General features: G+C 37.5%; 1 protein-coding gene across 12 annotated transcripts in view; it reads left to right on the forward strand.

The window, feature by feature from the left end:
• The window catches only part of COL9A1 (collagen type IX alpha 1 chain), a 177,486-nt gene that overhangs the window by 124,816 nt on the left and 36,279 nt on the right, over positions 1 to 16,391 (forward strand). For all 12 annotated transcript variants that reach the window (XM_077999781.1, XM_015136653.3, XM_028847450.2 and 9 more), the window contains 11 exons: positions 1,100 to 1,153; positions 4,903 to 4,956; positions 7,461 to 7,514; positions 11,356 to 11,409; positions 12,786 to 12,839; positions 12,972 to 13,025; positions 13,159 to 13,212; positions 13,646 to 13,699; positions 14,749 to 14,793; positions 15,849 to 15,902; positions 15,991 to 16,044. In XM_077999781.1, coding sequence (XP_077855907.1) covers positions 1,100 to 1,153; positions 4,903 to 4,956; positions 7,461 to 7,514; positions 11,356 to 11,409; positions 12,786 to 12,839; positions 12,972 to 13,025; positions 13,159 to 13,212; positions 13,646 to 13,699; positions 14,749 to 14,793; positions 15,849 to 15,902; positions 15,991 to 16,044 — 585 coding nt within the window. The remainder of the gene's footprint in view (positions 1 to 1,099; positions 1,154 to 4,902; positions 4,957 to 7,460; positions 7,515 to 11,355; positions 11,410 to 12,785; positions 12,840 to 12,971; positions 13,026 to 13,158; positions 13,213 to 13,645; positions 13,700 to 14,748; positions 14,794 to 15,848; positions 15,903 to 15,990; positions 16,045 to 16,391) is intronic.

Raw genomic sequence — 16,391 nt, forward strand, 5'->3', positions numbered from 1 at the left:
GTAGTTTTGGTGGGTTCCCTCAACTGCAGAAGATTCAGGCCTGGACAGGTGTCCTATTTTGCAAAAAGACTTCTTTGAGGGGTGAAAGTTCCGACAGTTTTCATTTTGGGATGCTTGTCTCACAGTTTTGTCTCCTGTTACTACCCAAAGCACACACATGCTTAGGACAGGTGGCCTGACAAGAAAAGACAGGGATCTTCTTTTCATGCAATGCAGCTTTCACCCACTGCCCTTTATTGCTTTCCCTTTGCACTTAAACATTGTACACAGTAGGCTGGGCGCGGTGGCTCACGCCTGTAATCCCAGCACTTTAGGAGGCTGAGGCGGGTGGATCACCTGAGGTTGGGAGTTCAAGGCCAGCCTGACCAACATGGAGAAACCCTGTCTCTACTAAAAATACAAAATTAGCCAGGCATAGGGGCACACACCTGTAATCCAACTACTGGGGGGGCTGAGGCAGGAGAATTGCTTGAACCCAGGAGGAGAGGTTGCGGTGAGCAGAGGTCATGCCATTGCACTCCAGCCTGGGCAACAAGAGCAAAGCTCCATATCAAACAAACAAACAAACAAACAAACAAACAAACAAACAAACAGTACACAGAAAGAAGCAGAAGGTTGTGTATCAGAGAAAGTCCACTTATACCAGCCCTTCCTCCGCCACCAGGAAGGGGGTGGGAATGGAGGAGGCCGAAAGGTTTTCAGAGCAGCCTTCAGAGGGCAGGGGATAGCCAGCTGAGCTTGGTCAAGGCTGTCACTTCTGAAAGGTTAAGTTCCCAGAACTAGAGAAGACTTAATGCTCCTAACCTGTGTGAGGAAGTTGGAGAAACAGGGACTAGGAAATAACAGGCAGGTATCAATGAACTAGGTAATGAAGAGTCTGTTATTCTAGAGCAGTGTTTTTCTATTAAGTAAAACTGATATTAATTATATATGGCAGTCATGGTGCTGTTAAGGTCATTCAAGGCACTGATTTTCTTTGTGACATAACCATTTCTTAGTAATACATTGGCACTGATTTAGGGAAGCAGGATCACTTTATGAGCCTTCTGATCACTTTCTGTACCAAACTCAGGACAATTATTTATTTTGCATTTGTTAGGGTCATAAAGGGGCCAAAGGAGAAATTGGTGAACCAGGAAGACAAGGACACAAGGTAAGGAGAATGGGTATTTAGTGGATAAATTGTGATTAGGAGTTATTGGTCACTTTCATTATAAGAAATTAGGAATTATAGTAAATAATGAACCATGATATTTTGCCCTTCTTTTTCAAATAATGGTTGATAAGTTCTAAGCAGATGCATCAATATTTGACTAAACATCATATTCTAAAGTTGTTTATTTACAAAAAACACTTACAAATAAGGCACCAGACATTTTCATTTTTTTCCTGTGTCACTACCTTTTCTTTTCTTTTCAAATCGATCACACTCAGCTTTTTTCCTTGATGCTATGATAGTCCAACATTATTCAGATAGTTGTTCCACTTCACCAGACAAAATTTTATGACATTTGTAAAATTTTATGACAAGTGTTGCTGAGACTAGCAAACAGAGAAGTTGGTAATTGGCTTAGAGCTTCTCATCTCAAGTTCTGAAACAATTTATCTATTTATTTCTGACCTCATTTCAATATAACCTAGATTTTGAGTAAGTAGGAGGTTAGTAATAACTTATGTTATTATTTGGATAGAAATAGAATCCACAGCACAATTTGCATTGCAGCTGGCATGCCCTGCAGAAAAACCAAGGCTGAGATTTAAAGCAAGGTCACCTATTTGCCCTTTTTTTCAACTACTAGTGTAAGTCATCTTTAAGTATCTAAGAATTTGACTTCCTGCATAGTACGTTTTGTCTCGGTAAATTTGATAATATTTTACAAAGTCAAGTAGTTCTTATTAATGCAGGTCCTCTTGACTTTGTTGACGATGTCCTTCTACCCTTTTATTGGGTAGTGACAGAAGACTAGTCTTTTCTTCGGAAGTCAAGAACTGAAGGGGCAATTTATCAATGTCTTCAGGCATTAATATGCTTGAACTTTTAGCTAAAAATCAGTCTGTTAAATAGCCTCAAATAATCAGGATAAATAGACCAATTTTCTGTACCCTATTACAGTTTGGACATTTATTTTTAAAGTCTTTTATTACATAGGCTGTGATAGTTAAGGCATTTTATTTATCTGAAATATAACAGCTGGGTTCCCAATCAAATTGGAGAAAATAGGAAAAAAACCCGAATGCTTTGGAAATTTCTCTGTGTGATCATTCTTCCACTGAATCTTAAAAATTGTCATTAAAAGTTTTAACAAATATAAAGTACCTGCTATGTACTATGGTTATTCTGAGCACTGGGGGCATGGAAACCAAAAAAAAAAAGTCCAAGCACAGGGGACTAAATTAAATATGTCATAGCCATATAATATAATAATAGAGTATTGGTTAACTACAAAAAACAAGTGTGTACAAATATTAAATTACATCAAAAGATATTCATGAGGTATTCTATGCAGTAAAGCTGATGTAGTAGACTTCTGTTATTTTTGATGTTTGTATCCTTTTCTCCTTCTTTTGGTGATGCTTTCCTTTGGAGAACTTTCACTTCCCCATCCCACAGGATTTGGAGATGGAGCTGTTAATCCAGATGCCTTTCCACTTTTCACATGAAACTGGTCTTTTTAATATTTAAACAGGTTAATTATCTAGATTCTCAAATTTGGTTTGGTGTTCAGTGGAAAACCTACAATTTTTTTTGGCATGTCAAGTAATCGGCCAAAATTTACTTAGAAAGTTGTTGAAAATTTCTTTATTTTACATTTTAGTGTCACTTGAAAGTGTAAGTGATGTCTTTGAAAATCAATAGGATGGCCATAGCTCATTGCAGAATGAACCTTGAAAGGGTGAGCAGATAGACTGAACTGAAACTGAAAACAGAATGGTAAGAGCTTGGAGGCCTGAAGTTTGGATTCAAATTCACAAATTTGTCTTGAATTTTACCCTACAAATTAGTTAATGAAGATCTTAAAAACTGTTTATGAATATAGGAATGAATAGTAAAATTTCAATAATTAAAATGTGGTATTAGTAACATTATACAGAAGGTCAATACTCATGCAAAAATCATAGTGAAATGATAATAAATTGCTACTCCTAAATTTGTCATTTAACTTCCAGATTATGGATTAGTTGTGTGGTTTTCACTTGTAGGTGAAATAATTCAAATATATGACTCCAAAGTTTATGGAGAATCTATGGAAAATATCCTGTACCTAGTTATGGAAAAATTGCAGTGGACATATCAATCACTGCTGTTTTGTATCTAGTTTTATATTTTTGTAGGGAAATAGAAGTAGCATTTAATTAGGCACATGTGATGATTATCCATGCCAAGAACAAGGTAATTCTCTGGCTTTCCCCTTGGGACTGCCTCTTCCCACTGTCAGTTATAGATTCTAGTGAAATATAATCTGAATATAATTATGAGGCTAAAACCAATATGTATGACTCTCATAATTTGTTTAAAAAATCAAGATAAATGATTTCAATATTGTCAAGATTTTAACTCTTGCCATATTACTCTCTTAATTTAATGCAGTCCTAGTACAAAGCAAGTAGACTCTGTAAAGATCTGCCCAATGATTCTAAAATTGATTTGGAAGAGTAAACATTTAGGAAATCTAAAAAATAAGAGTAACTATAAATGAAAAATACAGATAAGGGAATTCTCCTTACCTAAGATTAAAATGTATTATAGAATTTCACTAATTAACATGTTGTGGTATTGGCAACGTCATATAATAGATCGGCAGAGCAGAATCAAAGTCTAGAGCCAATAACAATATAGCATATGTTAAGGATGAATTTTGAAACCTGTGTGGAGAGAATCTATTATTAGAAGAGTGGCCAGTAAGTAAGAGAAAAAAGAAAAGATTTCTTTTTTTTTTTTTTGAGACGGAGTCTCACGCTGTTGCCCAGGCTGGAGTGCAGTGGCGCGATCTCGGCTCACTGCAAGCTCCGCCTCCTGGGTTCCCGCCATTCTCCTGCCTCAGCCTCCTGAGTAGCTAGGACTACAGGCGCCCGCCACCGCGCCCGGCTAATTTTTTGTATTTTTAGTAGAGACGGGGTTTCACTGTGGTCTCGATCTCCTGACCTTGTGATCCGCCCGCCTCGGCCTCCCAAAGTGCTGGGATTACAGGCTTGAGCCACCGCGCCCGGCAAAAGAAAAGATTTCTATGTTTTGTTTTACATCAAAACAAATTACTGATAATTAGAGATTTCTACGTAAGAAGTTACAACATTACTAGAGCAAAAATATAAATAAATGTGTATTTTTGGAGTGGAAAAGGCTTTTCTATGAGTGACATTAAAGGTATAACCCACAAAAGAAATGGCTGATTTGCATTAAAATATTGTATATAGTGCAAAAATTATAATAAGAAAAGCTAATATAAAAATCACAATAAAAATATTGTAGTTTATGAAAAAGTTTTCATAGTATAATTACATTTTTCTAATAATACATCCCCCCCATTTGACACACACTTGGAACATAAATGAGTAACTTTTCTCTCTCTATCTCTCTGTCTTTTTCTTGGTATCTTTGTCTTTCTTCCTCCTTCCCCACTTTAGAAAAACTTTGAAAGGATAACATCTAAATGTTACTGGTATTTATAGTTAAATGGTTGTATTCAGGTGACTTTTTATATGTATACTTCTCCGTATTTTCTGAATGTTCTACAATTAATTTGGACTGCCCATATAAAATAATTTAAGAAAGTAGAATAATTCAGGAGTCACCAAGTGAACTTAAAACATACTGAGTTAGACCAAGCCTATTTCTATGTTCATTTGCTAGAATAACCTTTGATGTGCTTTTCTTTGCTTTTTTTTTTTTTTTTTTTTTTTAAGGGTGAAGAAGGTGACCAGGGAGAACTGGGAGAAGTTGGAGCTCAAGGACCTCCAGTAAAGTATTTTTTAAAAAATATTTAACTAGGATATGTAAATATTCTTTTTTTTTCCATGACTGTTGGAATATTTTCTATTTAGCAGTTGGATGAATAGCATTACATGAACTTGGTGTCCTCTATTTTTCTACTACGCCAGCATTGGGGGATAAGTACTTTTTCAAAATAGGAGAGGGTCTTCATTATATATTGTAGCACTTTTTTAACAGAAAAATTCTACCTATAATTGCATACATTCATTTACCAGATTTCAGGTCCAAGTAATTGAAAAGCAAATACTAAGCACAAGAGGATGATACATATCTTGTATGTTCTATCGTATTATCACAAGATATAATGAGAAAATTTTGTGTATTCTAAATATGCAGTAGGTATATCATTTATTGGATTAATGTAGCTTATTCCAGTATGTAATCATTATAATTAATTAAAACATTCTTAATTGCTCATATCATGTCTTTTAATAAAAAGTTGGTCCCTTGTGCTTTAGCAGATTTCTGCAATAATATTCACAGTAAGGCGACTTGGGGCATCATCAAACTTCAGTTTCAGATGTTGTTAAATCAGAATTTGCATTACTTTTGTATTACATTAAAAAGGAGTTGTTATACCTTTTTCTTGTTAAAATGAGTAATGACAATTTTGGAAATAATAATTGAATACTATTAATTTAACATTGCAGCTAGCCAGGGCAAAGACTATGTAAAAGACTAGCTCAGGTACTATTCTTAGAAACTGAAGAGTTGAAGACAAACACAGGAACACCCTTTGCCTGCTCTGCTCTTCTCCACAGGACTGGCTGTTTAAAAAGGGTTCAGGGAGCTGCACAGATTAGTGTTTAAGGGCATTTAAAGTGTAAGGGAAATTAAGCTAAAGGAAGTAAGTCAGAGGATCTGGAAGAAATGGTCTCTGCTTTTAAGCCACATGAGAACTTTCAGGGAATCTGTGGTGTCCAGCGTGTTTGTTTCAGAAGTTTGCCCTCCCCTGAGTGTTTGCCACATGAGACACTAAGAGCTGGACTTTGTTTCGCAGGTGGGAGATAGGGATACATGGTGTAAGTGACATATGCTTTTTTTTTAATCTGATGAAAATTTGGTAGGGATTTAAATTTTTTTTTATAAAAGCCATTCCCAAAGATTCTCAAAACAGGATTTTGCAAACAACATTCTAAAACAGTGTTTTCAGGGATTAAGGATCTATGTTGGGTGCTGCGTGGCTCGAGTGGTCCATTGGGAGATATCTGTTAGTGCTTGATGACCTTCTGCTCTTTGGGAATAGGTATGCCAAATTTTCAAAAGCATGTACTTTTTAAATGTACATGCACAAATATAAAGTAATGCACAACTTTAAAAAATATGCTTCTTGGAATATTTAGAGAAAGCTCTGTTCTTCAAAGTAGACACCTCAAGAGACAATATGTGGTATTCTTGTGTTGCTGCTATTGACCCAAATATTCTTTTTATAGAAATAACTTTAGAGCTAGGAAATGAGCTATATGAGAAAGAGCAGCTTTCATCTGATATGGCCACATCTCACTCGATATTCTAAATGGATATCATAAACGGGATCATCTTGCATATTTGAATTGGAGGTCATTCCTGACAGATCTACATAGAATCTGTGACTGGTCTGAATGAAGAGTTGGTCATGGACTTGCCCCCTTTTCTCCAAGTGAGAAGAAGAGAGAAATGGCTGGCCTAGAGCTCCTTTATCTTAAGCCAATGGGGACAGTTAGCAGGTTGTCCAGAAGTAGCTACCCCCACTTTCCTAGTGGAACATCCACCCTCCTCTGCTTCCAATGGTATTCCCAGGCTCACTCCTTCCAGGATCGATTTCTGGATCCCTCCTACTACGGGGCCAGAGAGTCCAGAATGGTAACATTTCAGTATTGAAAGAGATCCTAGAAATCACACTCAGCCCCTCGTTTTTAGGATTATCCACTCTTATGCCTAAGATAGGTTCCTATTGCCCCAAGTTGGAATTCAGAATGCCTTTCCTCATAAGAATGGTGCAATGAATAGTGACTACAAGGGGTTGATGGAGGTTCCACCTCCTTTCTAGGTTATAGGCTTTCGTGGGCTAGCCTGGGAAACTACTGCTTTTGATGGTATCCACTGGTGGGAAAAAATTATTTCAATGTTTAAAATCATGTTACATGTCACCAAGTTACATGCCGTGAAGGAAGTGGGAATAATAGTATAAGTTCTATATATGAGTTAAAAGGTAAGTCAAACATATTATCACAATTTCTCTTATGCTGGTATTTACTTTTTTGTCAACTCCAGTTTTGTGTAAGACTTCAGAATTTTATGAAAAGGTTTACCATCTGAAGAATTCTCCTTGGACTTTCTAAACTAGAAATGTTTGTCTATATATTGTCACTATTTCTTAGGATTACCTTTGGTTATGATAATCTCCATTTTCTAGATCAGCTTTTGTGATGAGATTTTAAAAAGCTTTGCTTCAACTAAAATAATTCACTTCTCTTTTGTACATTTCCAGGGAGCCCAGGGTTTGCGAGGCATCACCGGCATAGTTGGAGACAAAGGGGAAAAAGTAAGATGGTGATGACAATAATATAATATCAAAATGTGTTAAATATTTAAAATTCTGGCTATTTAAACAAAGCTTTTTATTCAACAACTTTTTTTTTTCTTTTTATCTTTTTTTTTTTTTTTTTTTTTTGAGAAGGAGTTTCACTCTTGTTGCCCAGGCTGGAGTGCAATGGCACAATCTTGGCTCACTGCAACCTCCACCTCCCGGGTTCAAGCAACTCTCCTGTCTCAGCCTCCCGAATAGAGTAGCTGGGATTACAGGTGCCCGCCACCACACCCAGCTAATTTTTGTATTTTGTAGTAGGGATGGGGTTTCACCATTTGGTGAGGTTCGTCCTGAACTCCTGACCTCAGGTAATCCACCCAGCTTGGCCTTCCAAAGTGCTGGGATTACAGGCATGAGCCACCGCACCCAGTCTAACAACATGACATTTTATGATGCTTTGTAGATGTGTGATGAGGTTTTCGCAATTATGTTGTAAGCACAGATAATAGGAATGAGCAGTATGCGTGATATTTGCCATGTATTAATCTATTTTAAATTATATTGAGTAAATCGGAGTAAACAAGGTTTTTGCATTTTACCTCATTGTCATGATCAGCAGTTAGCATTGATACCACTGGCACAGTGCCTGGAGTGCTTCTGGTCAGGCAAGACAAAGACAGGGAGGATGGAAAATGAGAGGTAAGCCAAGGCAGGACATCCCCAAAGACACTGGGGCCTCCAGTGACTCACCTGCAAGCTGATCCATGAGCCCTGCCCTTAGCATGGGTTATACACTTATGGCTGGAGGACACTAGCCTGCCCTTAGACCTGTCTCAGAAACCAGATTCTCCCAGCACTTCCATACCAAGGCACTCTGCAAGCTGCTGGAGAGATTCCAAGGGGAATAAGACCTTTATCAAGTCGGTTATTTATTGGGCGAGACAAATAAGTAGATAGTTAACTACAATGTAAGCAAAAGAGACATGAATCTGAGGGCCAGTGGTATGATGGAGTGCAGCAGAAGCAGGGCTAATCTTAATAGGAAAACTGAGAGGGTCCATGAAGGAGATGGCATTAGAAGGATGAGGTATTGCCATTGGTGGAGGATGAAGGACAGGCAATGCTTAGCTCAGTGATTATCATCACAGAATCATCATGCTGCATTCAGAAGTGTTTTCCTTGGTGTGTGTGTAGGGGTGTGGTTAGCCTCTCTATCAGATTTTGAGAAAGTGGTTACCACTTCTTGGAAAGAATGTTAGGAAAGTTAATTTATAGGCTTCAGAAAATACGAAAAGCATCTTTGCCCACCACCACTTCTGACCCTGACCTCATTCTCTTTATAACCTCTATGGCTAATTGGTGTCAGTTCCACCACCAGCACAGAGCCTTTTATTAACAGTTAAGGAATAATACATTGTACGTTGTACATGCTCAATAAATGAAATTAAATTTTTCTTTTTAAAAAAGAGATGCACAGCTTGGTGAATGAAGGATCAGGCTTATTTATCAATTTTTTTTTGTCAATTTAATGTTTTCTTTCCAGGCTCTTTGTCACTTCTAGGTGTTTTCATTCTGCCTGCTTTCCTTATCTATTTTTTCGATCAATATTTCTTTTCTGAAAACTTTGTGTTTGTAAAACATATTAGATGCATTCATATTTCTATATTTATGTTACCTTAAGTAACATTCAGTGTGTATTTTTTCTTTTATTAGATAATAGATCCCATTTATTTCCGAGCTGCTGATACCTTCATTTTTTCTGGATTTAAATCATCCCCTAGAATATGTGACCCCTCACTTTGAAACCAGTTACTGTTCTTGATATGGTCTTCATTTGAGATATTTTTCTGTTTGGTATTTTTCAAACTTCTCATTTCCTCTGAGTTCTGTCAAATTGCTTTAAAAAAAGAAAGAAAGAAAAAAAAAAGCTCTTCTTGTGAACTCAGACCCATAGAGTTGTCACCTAGTAACAGCAGTTTGAGTCTAAGCTCATGCTGAACAGCAGTGAGAGAGAGAGAGAGAGAGAGAGTGCATCAAAGCCATTTCTGTAATGCAAAGGTTGGGTTCTGCTCTTGTAATGCAAGGTGAATGATAAATTCAAGGTCTTTTTCAGGTCTTCAAAATCTCTTCTTCTCTGGTGAATGTAGAATGCCTTTTGCTCTGTCCTACTTTTCAGGGATCAAAGAATTTCAGGGCTCTCTGGTACCTCTGCTTCAGTTGAGTTCTTTGATTCTACCTATGTCTGAAGCTTCTATCATGGATTTTCTAATTTTTAATTCTTACTACACATGCTGTCCACCTAGCTTCCTTGATTTGACACTTGATTCAAATTTGACACTTGATTTCTTGGCCTGACATCTATCCAGTACTCTTGATTGTTTTTCATTTATTTTATCATCTTCACATCTCAACCTGGTTCATTAGAAGGCTGCCTCATTATGCCTTTTTATTCACTTAGTAGATAAGAAAAAGAAAGATAGGGGTTATATTTTGTCAGATAGCATACATGCATGCAGATAGCACTAAAAACACTTTTTAAGATCTTAAGATCACATTTTGATTCTCATGATAAAAATAAAGAGGTGATAGTGTACAACACGTTAGCCACATCAGAGATTATTTCAAGATAATTAGATTTATCAAGCTCTGAGTCATTCTTATGTCATCACTTGGTAAAGTGGATCTGTTCTTGAGAAAATAGGTTGGTTACTTTATGCGAATTGAACCTAATATCTGTCTAGGATGGGAGAGGGTATACTAAGGTCCTTCCAGTAATTCCTTCCATGAATCACATGGCTGGACTTCTTATTCCAGATCTTGGTGGGAGATCCAGAATCCCAGAAATCCCTTTCACAGTGTGGCAGCACCAGAGTATAGCAGTTGCTCTTAGAGTGGCTCCATGGCCTTCACCGTTAATAAATTTTTTGTGTGTGCTTTTGAGACAGGGTCCCACTCTGTCTCCCAGGCTGGAGTGCAGTGGTGCTCCCTCCACTCAATACAATCTCCTCCTCTGGGAGGAGTGATTCTCTTGCCTTAGCCTCCTCAGTAGCTGGGACTACAGGCATGTGCCAACAGACCCGGCTAATTTTTGTATTTTTATAGAGACTGGCTTTTGCTATGTTGGTCAGGCTGTCTCGAACTCCTGGTCTCATGTGATCCGCCCGCCTGGCGGTTAATGAATTTCTGTAGAAATGTTAAGAACCCTGAGAGTAGCTACCAAACTTCTTCTAATAGATTTACCGATCTATTAATAAGCACCTGTGTGTTTAGCTCATGTCAGCAACTGAGAATTGGTGCAGTGTTAACTTAAAACACACAGAGTTGCCCGGGTGCAGTAGCTCACGCCTGTAATCACAGCACTGTTTTGGAGGCCAAGGCAGGCAGATCATGAGGTCAAGAGATCGAGACCATCCTGGCCAACATGGTGAAATCCTGTCTCTACTAAAAATACAAAAATAAGCTGGGGCGTGATGGCATGCGCCTGTAGTCCCAGCTACTCAGGATGCTAAAGCAGGAGAATTGCTTGAACCTGAGAGGTGGAGGTTACAGTGAGCCGAGATCACACCACTGCACTCCAGCATGGGCAACAGGAGCGAAACTCTGTCTCAAAGAAAAAAAAAAAAAACAGGGTGGCATCAAAGATTGTGTTTAAGTACAGTTGGTATGCTGAGTAGATGTAAACGAGTGTTTTTTTTTACCTGAGGTGCCTGAGTAATTTCTCCTCTGGGATCACTGTTTGTATTACAGGCATAAAACCTCCTTTTCATCTGGCTACTAAATGTCTTTAGAAAGATGGATGCTTCCTTTAACATACACGACTGATCTCAGTTTTTTCCACTGTCTTGTTTTTTTGCAGGGTGCTCGGGGCTTAGATGGCGAACCTGGGCCTCAGGGTCTTCCTGGTGCACCTGTAAGTGATTTTCCTTCCACAAAACCCAATGATAGATTTTTTTTTTTTTGCTATGTATGCATATGTGTGCAGTATTCTTTACATGTGAATAACTAAAGTGGAAAAATGGACAATTTTTATGTATATATTTAAATTTAAATTTAATTAAGACAAGTATCTTTCTTGGGTACATAGAAATGTTCTTCTGACGTGATATGATTTTTTTTCTTCACAGATTAAGCCAAATTATTAAGTATTTATGTTTGCTGTGTTTTCCTTTTCTTTGGTTGTCAGGATGCGTTGAGTCTCAGTAACTATCTCATTTCTAGTTTCTTGCCCATTTGATATTTTTCATTTTCTATGGTTTCTGACTTCATTATTCCACATTTTGATTGCCATATGTCCATGTGTCATTATTTTAGATTTCCTCAAGCCTGTTTTTTGAGGGAAATAGACAAATAAGCCATCCATTGATAACTGAATATGCCACATAAAAAGTAGAAAAGATATAAGAAAGAGAGAATTTCCAACTGTCAAAGAGAATTTCCAACTGTGTTCCCATGGGAAAGACAGAAAGTAACTCAATGATAAACTATACAACATCAAATGCTAAAGCATAGGATAGATGTCATCCATGTAAGAGGACCTGAGGGGGAGGTTGGTTTGAAAGCCTGTGGGCAGGAAAGGCAGCAAAGTACAGGGGTGGCACCGTTGGTGGTGTTGGGATATGTGTGCTGTCATAGGGGCTGTCACTGCCTGGAGTTGAAAGTTTGGTTGAAAAGATGAGATTGGATGGATAAGGTAGAACTAAATCATGGAGAATGTTTAATGCCAACCTGAGCCATTTGAACAGATCAAGTAGCAATAGGGAGCAATTTGAGGTTTTAGAGTTAAGCAACTCAACAAAAACTGTATTTTAGGAAGACACAGCCTCTTATCTATTACCATCTGTAGCATATATCAACATTAGCTAGGTCACTTCGACATAAATCACTAATATTGACTGTGGGATTAAATAATATGAGGGAAAGATTGGCAACTAACCCAAACCTCAAACCTCTATAACAGTCAATGAAGTTAGCTGATATGTACATGCAGTTACTGATGTCGAAATCCACTGCATGGAGCCATTATATGTTACACGCAAGAACACAGAGGCATAATGCATTTAAGGGGAAAACGAAAGACAGTCAAGTCTTAGTTATCTCTATGGTAATATCCATTTTTGAGACAATGCCATTTTTATAGAAAGATTTCTTCATCTAGACTTCCTTGATAGAGCAAAGCCACTGTGGTGGAAGACCAATAGTTGGATGACATGGATGATGCTTTCTAATTTTTAAAAGTTGATTAATAAGTAACTTTTGCTTATATTAACAAATTTTATTTTCATACAGGGTGATCAAGGACAGCGAGGACCTCCAGGAGAAGCAGGTCCCAAAGGAGAGAGAGTGAGTTTAAATTCGTCACTCTAAGCCTCCTGCTTTTTAGTGTCATCTGCTGATTATGCTGATCTCTTTGACATGTCTAAGTATTATGATAACTGAACATGTTTTATCTATTCTTTCTCTTCCGCCCTGCAGGGGGCTCAAGGTGCTAGAGGAATTCCTGGTCTCCCTGGGCCCAAAGGAGACACGGTATGTCCTGAGCTGTAGTCATCAAGCACATTTTTCAGTGATCATAGACTTGCAATAAAACTTTAGAAAATAATGAAGGGAAAAAGAATGTGACTGTATGTAAGAGACAGTATGTTGCTTTGTGTGTGTTTAGGGTTTGCCAGGTGTGGATGGCCGTGATGGGATCCCTGGAATGCCTGGAACAAAGGTAGGCTGTGTAATTTAGTCCAAGAGTGAGTGGGACTGCCTCTGCCCTGGCCAACTGAGTGCAACATTTCCATTACTAAATCACCAAAAGATTTATTTAGCTAGCTTTGGCTTTTTCCCTTCCTTTAATTTTTGAATCAAGTGTCAAGTATGAAATACTTGTTGGAATAGTATAATTATTTGCTTGGTTTCAGGAACTCAGTAAAATTACCCTGTTGATGAAAGTAGGTTGAGAGAGACTGTGCGTTTTGGTTGAATTATGTCCTATTTCCCACCCTACTCCCTCACCCTAAATTAAGTCACTTTATAAAAGTGCATGTAAAGTCAGCTGTTGGGACAATCCTTTTACTTAAAACGTCTGTGCTCCTCCCTTTCTTAAAAGTGATACAGCAGTTCATACAGGTTCAATCATGTGATAAAAGCTTTTTTTGCAGGGTGAACCAGGAAAACCGGGGCCTCCTGGTGATGCAGGATTGCAGGGGTTACCAGTAAGTATTTGATTCTTTACATGTTAATTGGTTTATATACATGTTTTCAAGATATACATTTTGGGGAGAAACATGCTACCTAATTTGATAAGTTCTGGGGAAGATACGATGTTTTACTTTTACATTTTTACAATTTACATTTGTATTTTATATACTTGTTCTCTGAATAGCTATTTGTGTAATAACTATAAATAATAGGCTTTAATTTTATGGTTTGGATTCCTTTTCTCTCTTTAGTTTACTCAGTCTTTTTAATATATTTTTTAACTAACCCTAAGCTGTAGGGTTATGTATATTTCATTCCACTTTAAACCAGTTCTAAAGTTCTTCTTAGTAGGGTTAAGCTACAAGAGTGCTGTGTGATCAGTTGACCCCTTGGATTATGTACTATTTTTAGTCATTCAAATTGGTGTTTCCTTGCATTAATGTGTCTGGAAGTTCATGTGGATTGTACCACGTGTATTCTTGGCTCTTTGGAGGCAAATCTTTCTAATTAATAAAGAATACTTGGTAATATCAAAGCCTGGCCCCCTATCTTTTATGACACCTAATGCTTTTTAAATAATCAGATAAATTAGCACTCCCAATAATATCAAATCTGAGTTAGACCCAGCATCTTCCTACCATTTCGTTTTTCTACTACAAAGCCCAACATTTTTGAGAGGTCTTATTTTATTACTCCATACATGAAACCATGTCACAAGCCTGTAGTCTCTGTCCTGCCTATTAGAGCTCCTCTTGACCTGAAAATGGTACTGGATTCTAATTTGGGAAGTTTGTCCTTGAAAAGTAACTTTAGTTTAAAGACAAGATTTGCTTTAAGGGCATTTAGCTTTAACAAGTCAGATATAGTAAAGTCATGCCCTCTAAACTGTGGGTAGTTCTATAAATGACTGTGCAGGATTTGGGAACTAGGAAGCATCTTCCTCACATTAAAGCTTTGAGGTTGCCATGATTCCCTCAGCCTCCCTGCAGTGTGCGGTGGGCTTGGCATCTCATGGATTCTCAGAGGAAGTGATTAAACTCGCATTGTGTATGTATTCTTTTAGGGTGTACCTGGAATTCCTGGTGCAAAGGGTGTTGCTGGTGAAAAGGTAAAATATTTTAAAATTTAAATTAATATTTTTCTTAATTTCTTTATTATTTACTAACATATTTGTAATTTTTAATACTTTCAGCATGTCTTTTATTTTATATTTGGCCCTAGGGAGAGATACAAAAGTAAAAGTGTTAAGGCTTCAAATACTAATCTTTTTCCTAACTACAGAAAGCATACTTTGATAAAATGCTGCTAATTAGATTTCCTTAATGAAAATGTCATCCTTTGCCAGTATAAAACAGAAAATTTTATTGTTCCTTACTACCTAAAATAAGGAAGATGTTACTAAGCCGCAGAACTTGTGTCAGAGACTATTATTAGGATGATTCAGCTAAACTAAAAAGATACTAGGCATTTTTTTCACATTCTGATTGACCTACATAAAACAAAAATGTAAGCAGTTAAAAACAATAGGTGGAAAAAATTTTAAGGGATAAAATATAGCTTTGCTTGAGAAGAAAAGAGATAAAAGGTGAATAATGTAGAGATTGGTCGCTATTAGAGTACCAGGCTGCAACCCTCCAATCACAGCGGTCTGCAGCATCTTGAGCTGCACAAGAGATTGATGGTGGAGAGGGCGTCTCCAGACATGTGCTTTCCCTAGAGCTTGCTGGTGGGGCTTTCTCAGCAGCACATCCTATTTCCCCATGTTGGTTGGATTCTTAATAATTTCAATAGTTTAATGTAAGATAAAAAGAGTCAAAGAATTATATTGGAGGTAGAAATGGTAAAGGAAAGACATATATTATTATTATTGTGAAGAAAGAAAAATCCTATAATTGAAGAGGATCCCCTTAAATGAAGGCTAAAACGGCTGATTGTTTGACATTGGACCTGTAATATATTTCTTAGACTCACAGACGATATCCTGAATCTAAAGAATTTTGATGTATCTAACAGAAAAGAGATTCTGTACATTCCCAGGTTCTCAGTGTGAAAGCAGGGAATTAATGCTATTCAAATGTAAGAGATACCCAGTCTGGGTAAGGCAGATTGATGATTATGCTTACTTCAGCATGAGTTACTTTGAATGTTGCATTTTACCCTTAGGGTAGTACAGGTGCTCCAGGGAAGCCTGGTCCGATGGGAAATTCAGGCAAACCGGTAAGACACCATTTTACCTCTCCCCAAGCTCTAACCTGTTGTAATCAGTATGCGTTAACTTTTTTTCTACCTTCCTTCCTCATTACAGGGCCAACAGGGGCCTCCAGGAGAGGTGGGACCCCGAGGACCCAGGGGGCTTCCTGTGAGTATTCCTTCCTTGCTGTGCTGTCCCAAAGCACCTTCTCAGGACTTTGTTGGATGTTCTTCCATTCATTCATTCATTCATTCATTCATTCATCCATCCATGAATGCTGTCTGATGTTTGAGCCCATGCTAGTCCAAGACAAAGAGATGAAGTGCTATTTAGATGCACAGCATGCCTTTTCAGAAAATGGAAACAAAAATAAAATGCCCCAAAAACCATGGTGACCCTTTCTGCTCTCATCCCATGTTGAAGAAAATATTTTAGTGTGATTTTAAAAGACCCAACATTGAGATACAGTTCACATACTACATAATTCACCCATCTTTATTGATTTTTAGCATATT

This window comes from Macaca mulatta, chromosome 4 (genome assembly GCF_049350105.2).
Source record: "Macaca mulatta isolate MMU2019108-1 chromosome 4, T2T-MMU8v2.0, whole genome shotgun sequence".
In the NCBI taxonomy this organism is placed as follows: Eukaryota; Metazoa; Chordata; class Mammalia; order Primates; family Cercopithecidae; genus Macaca; species Macaca mulatta.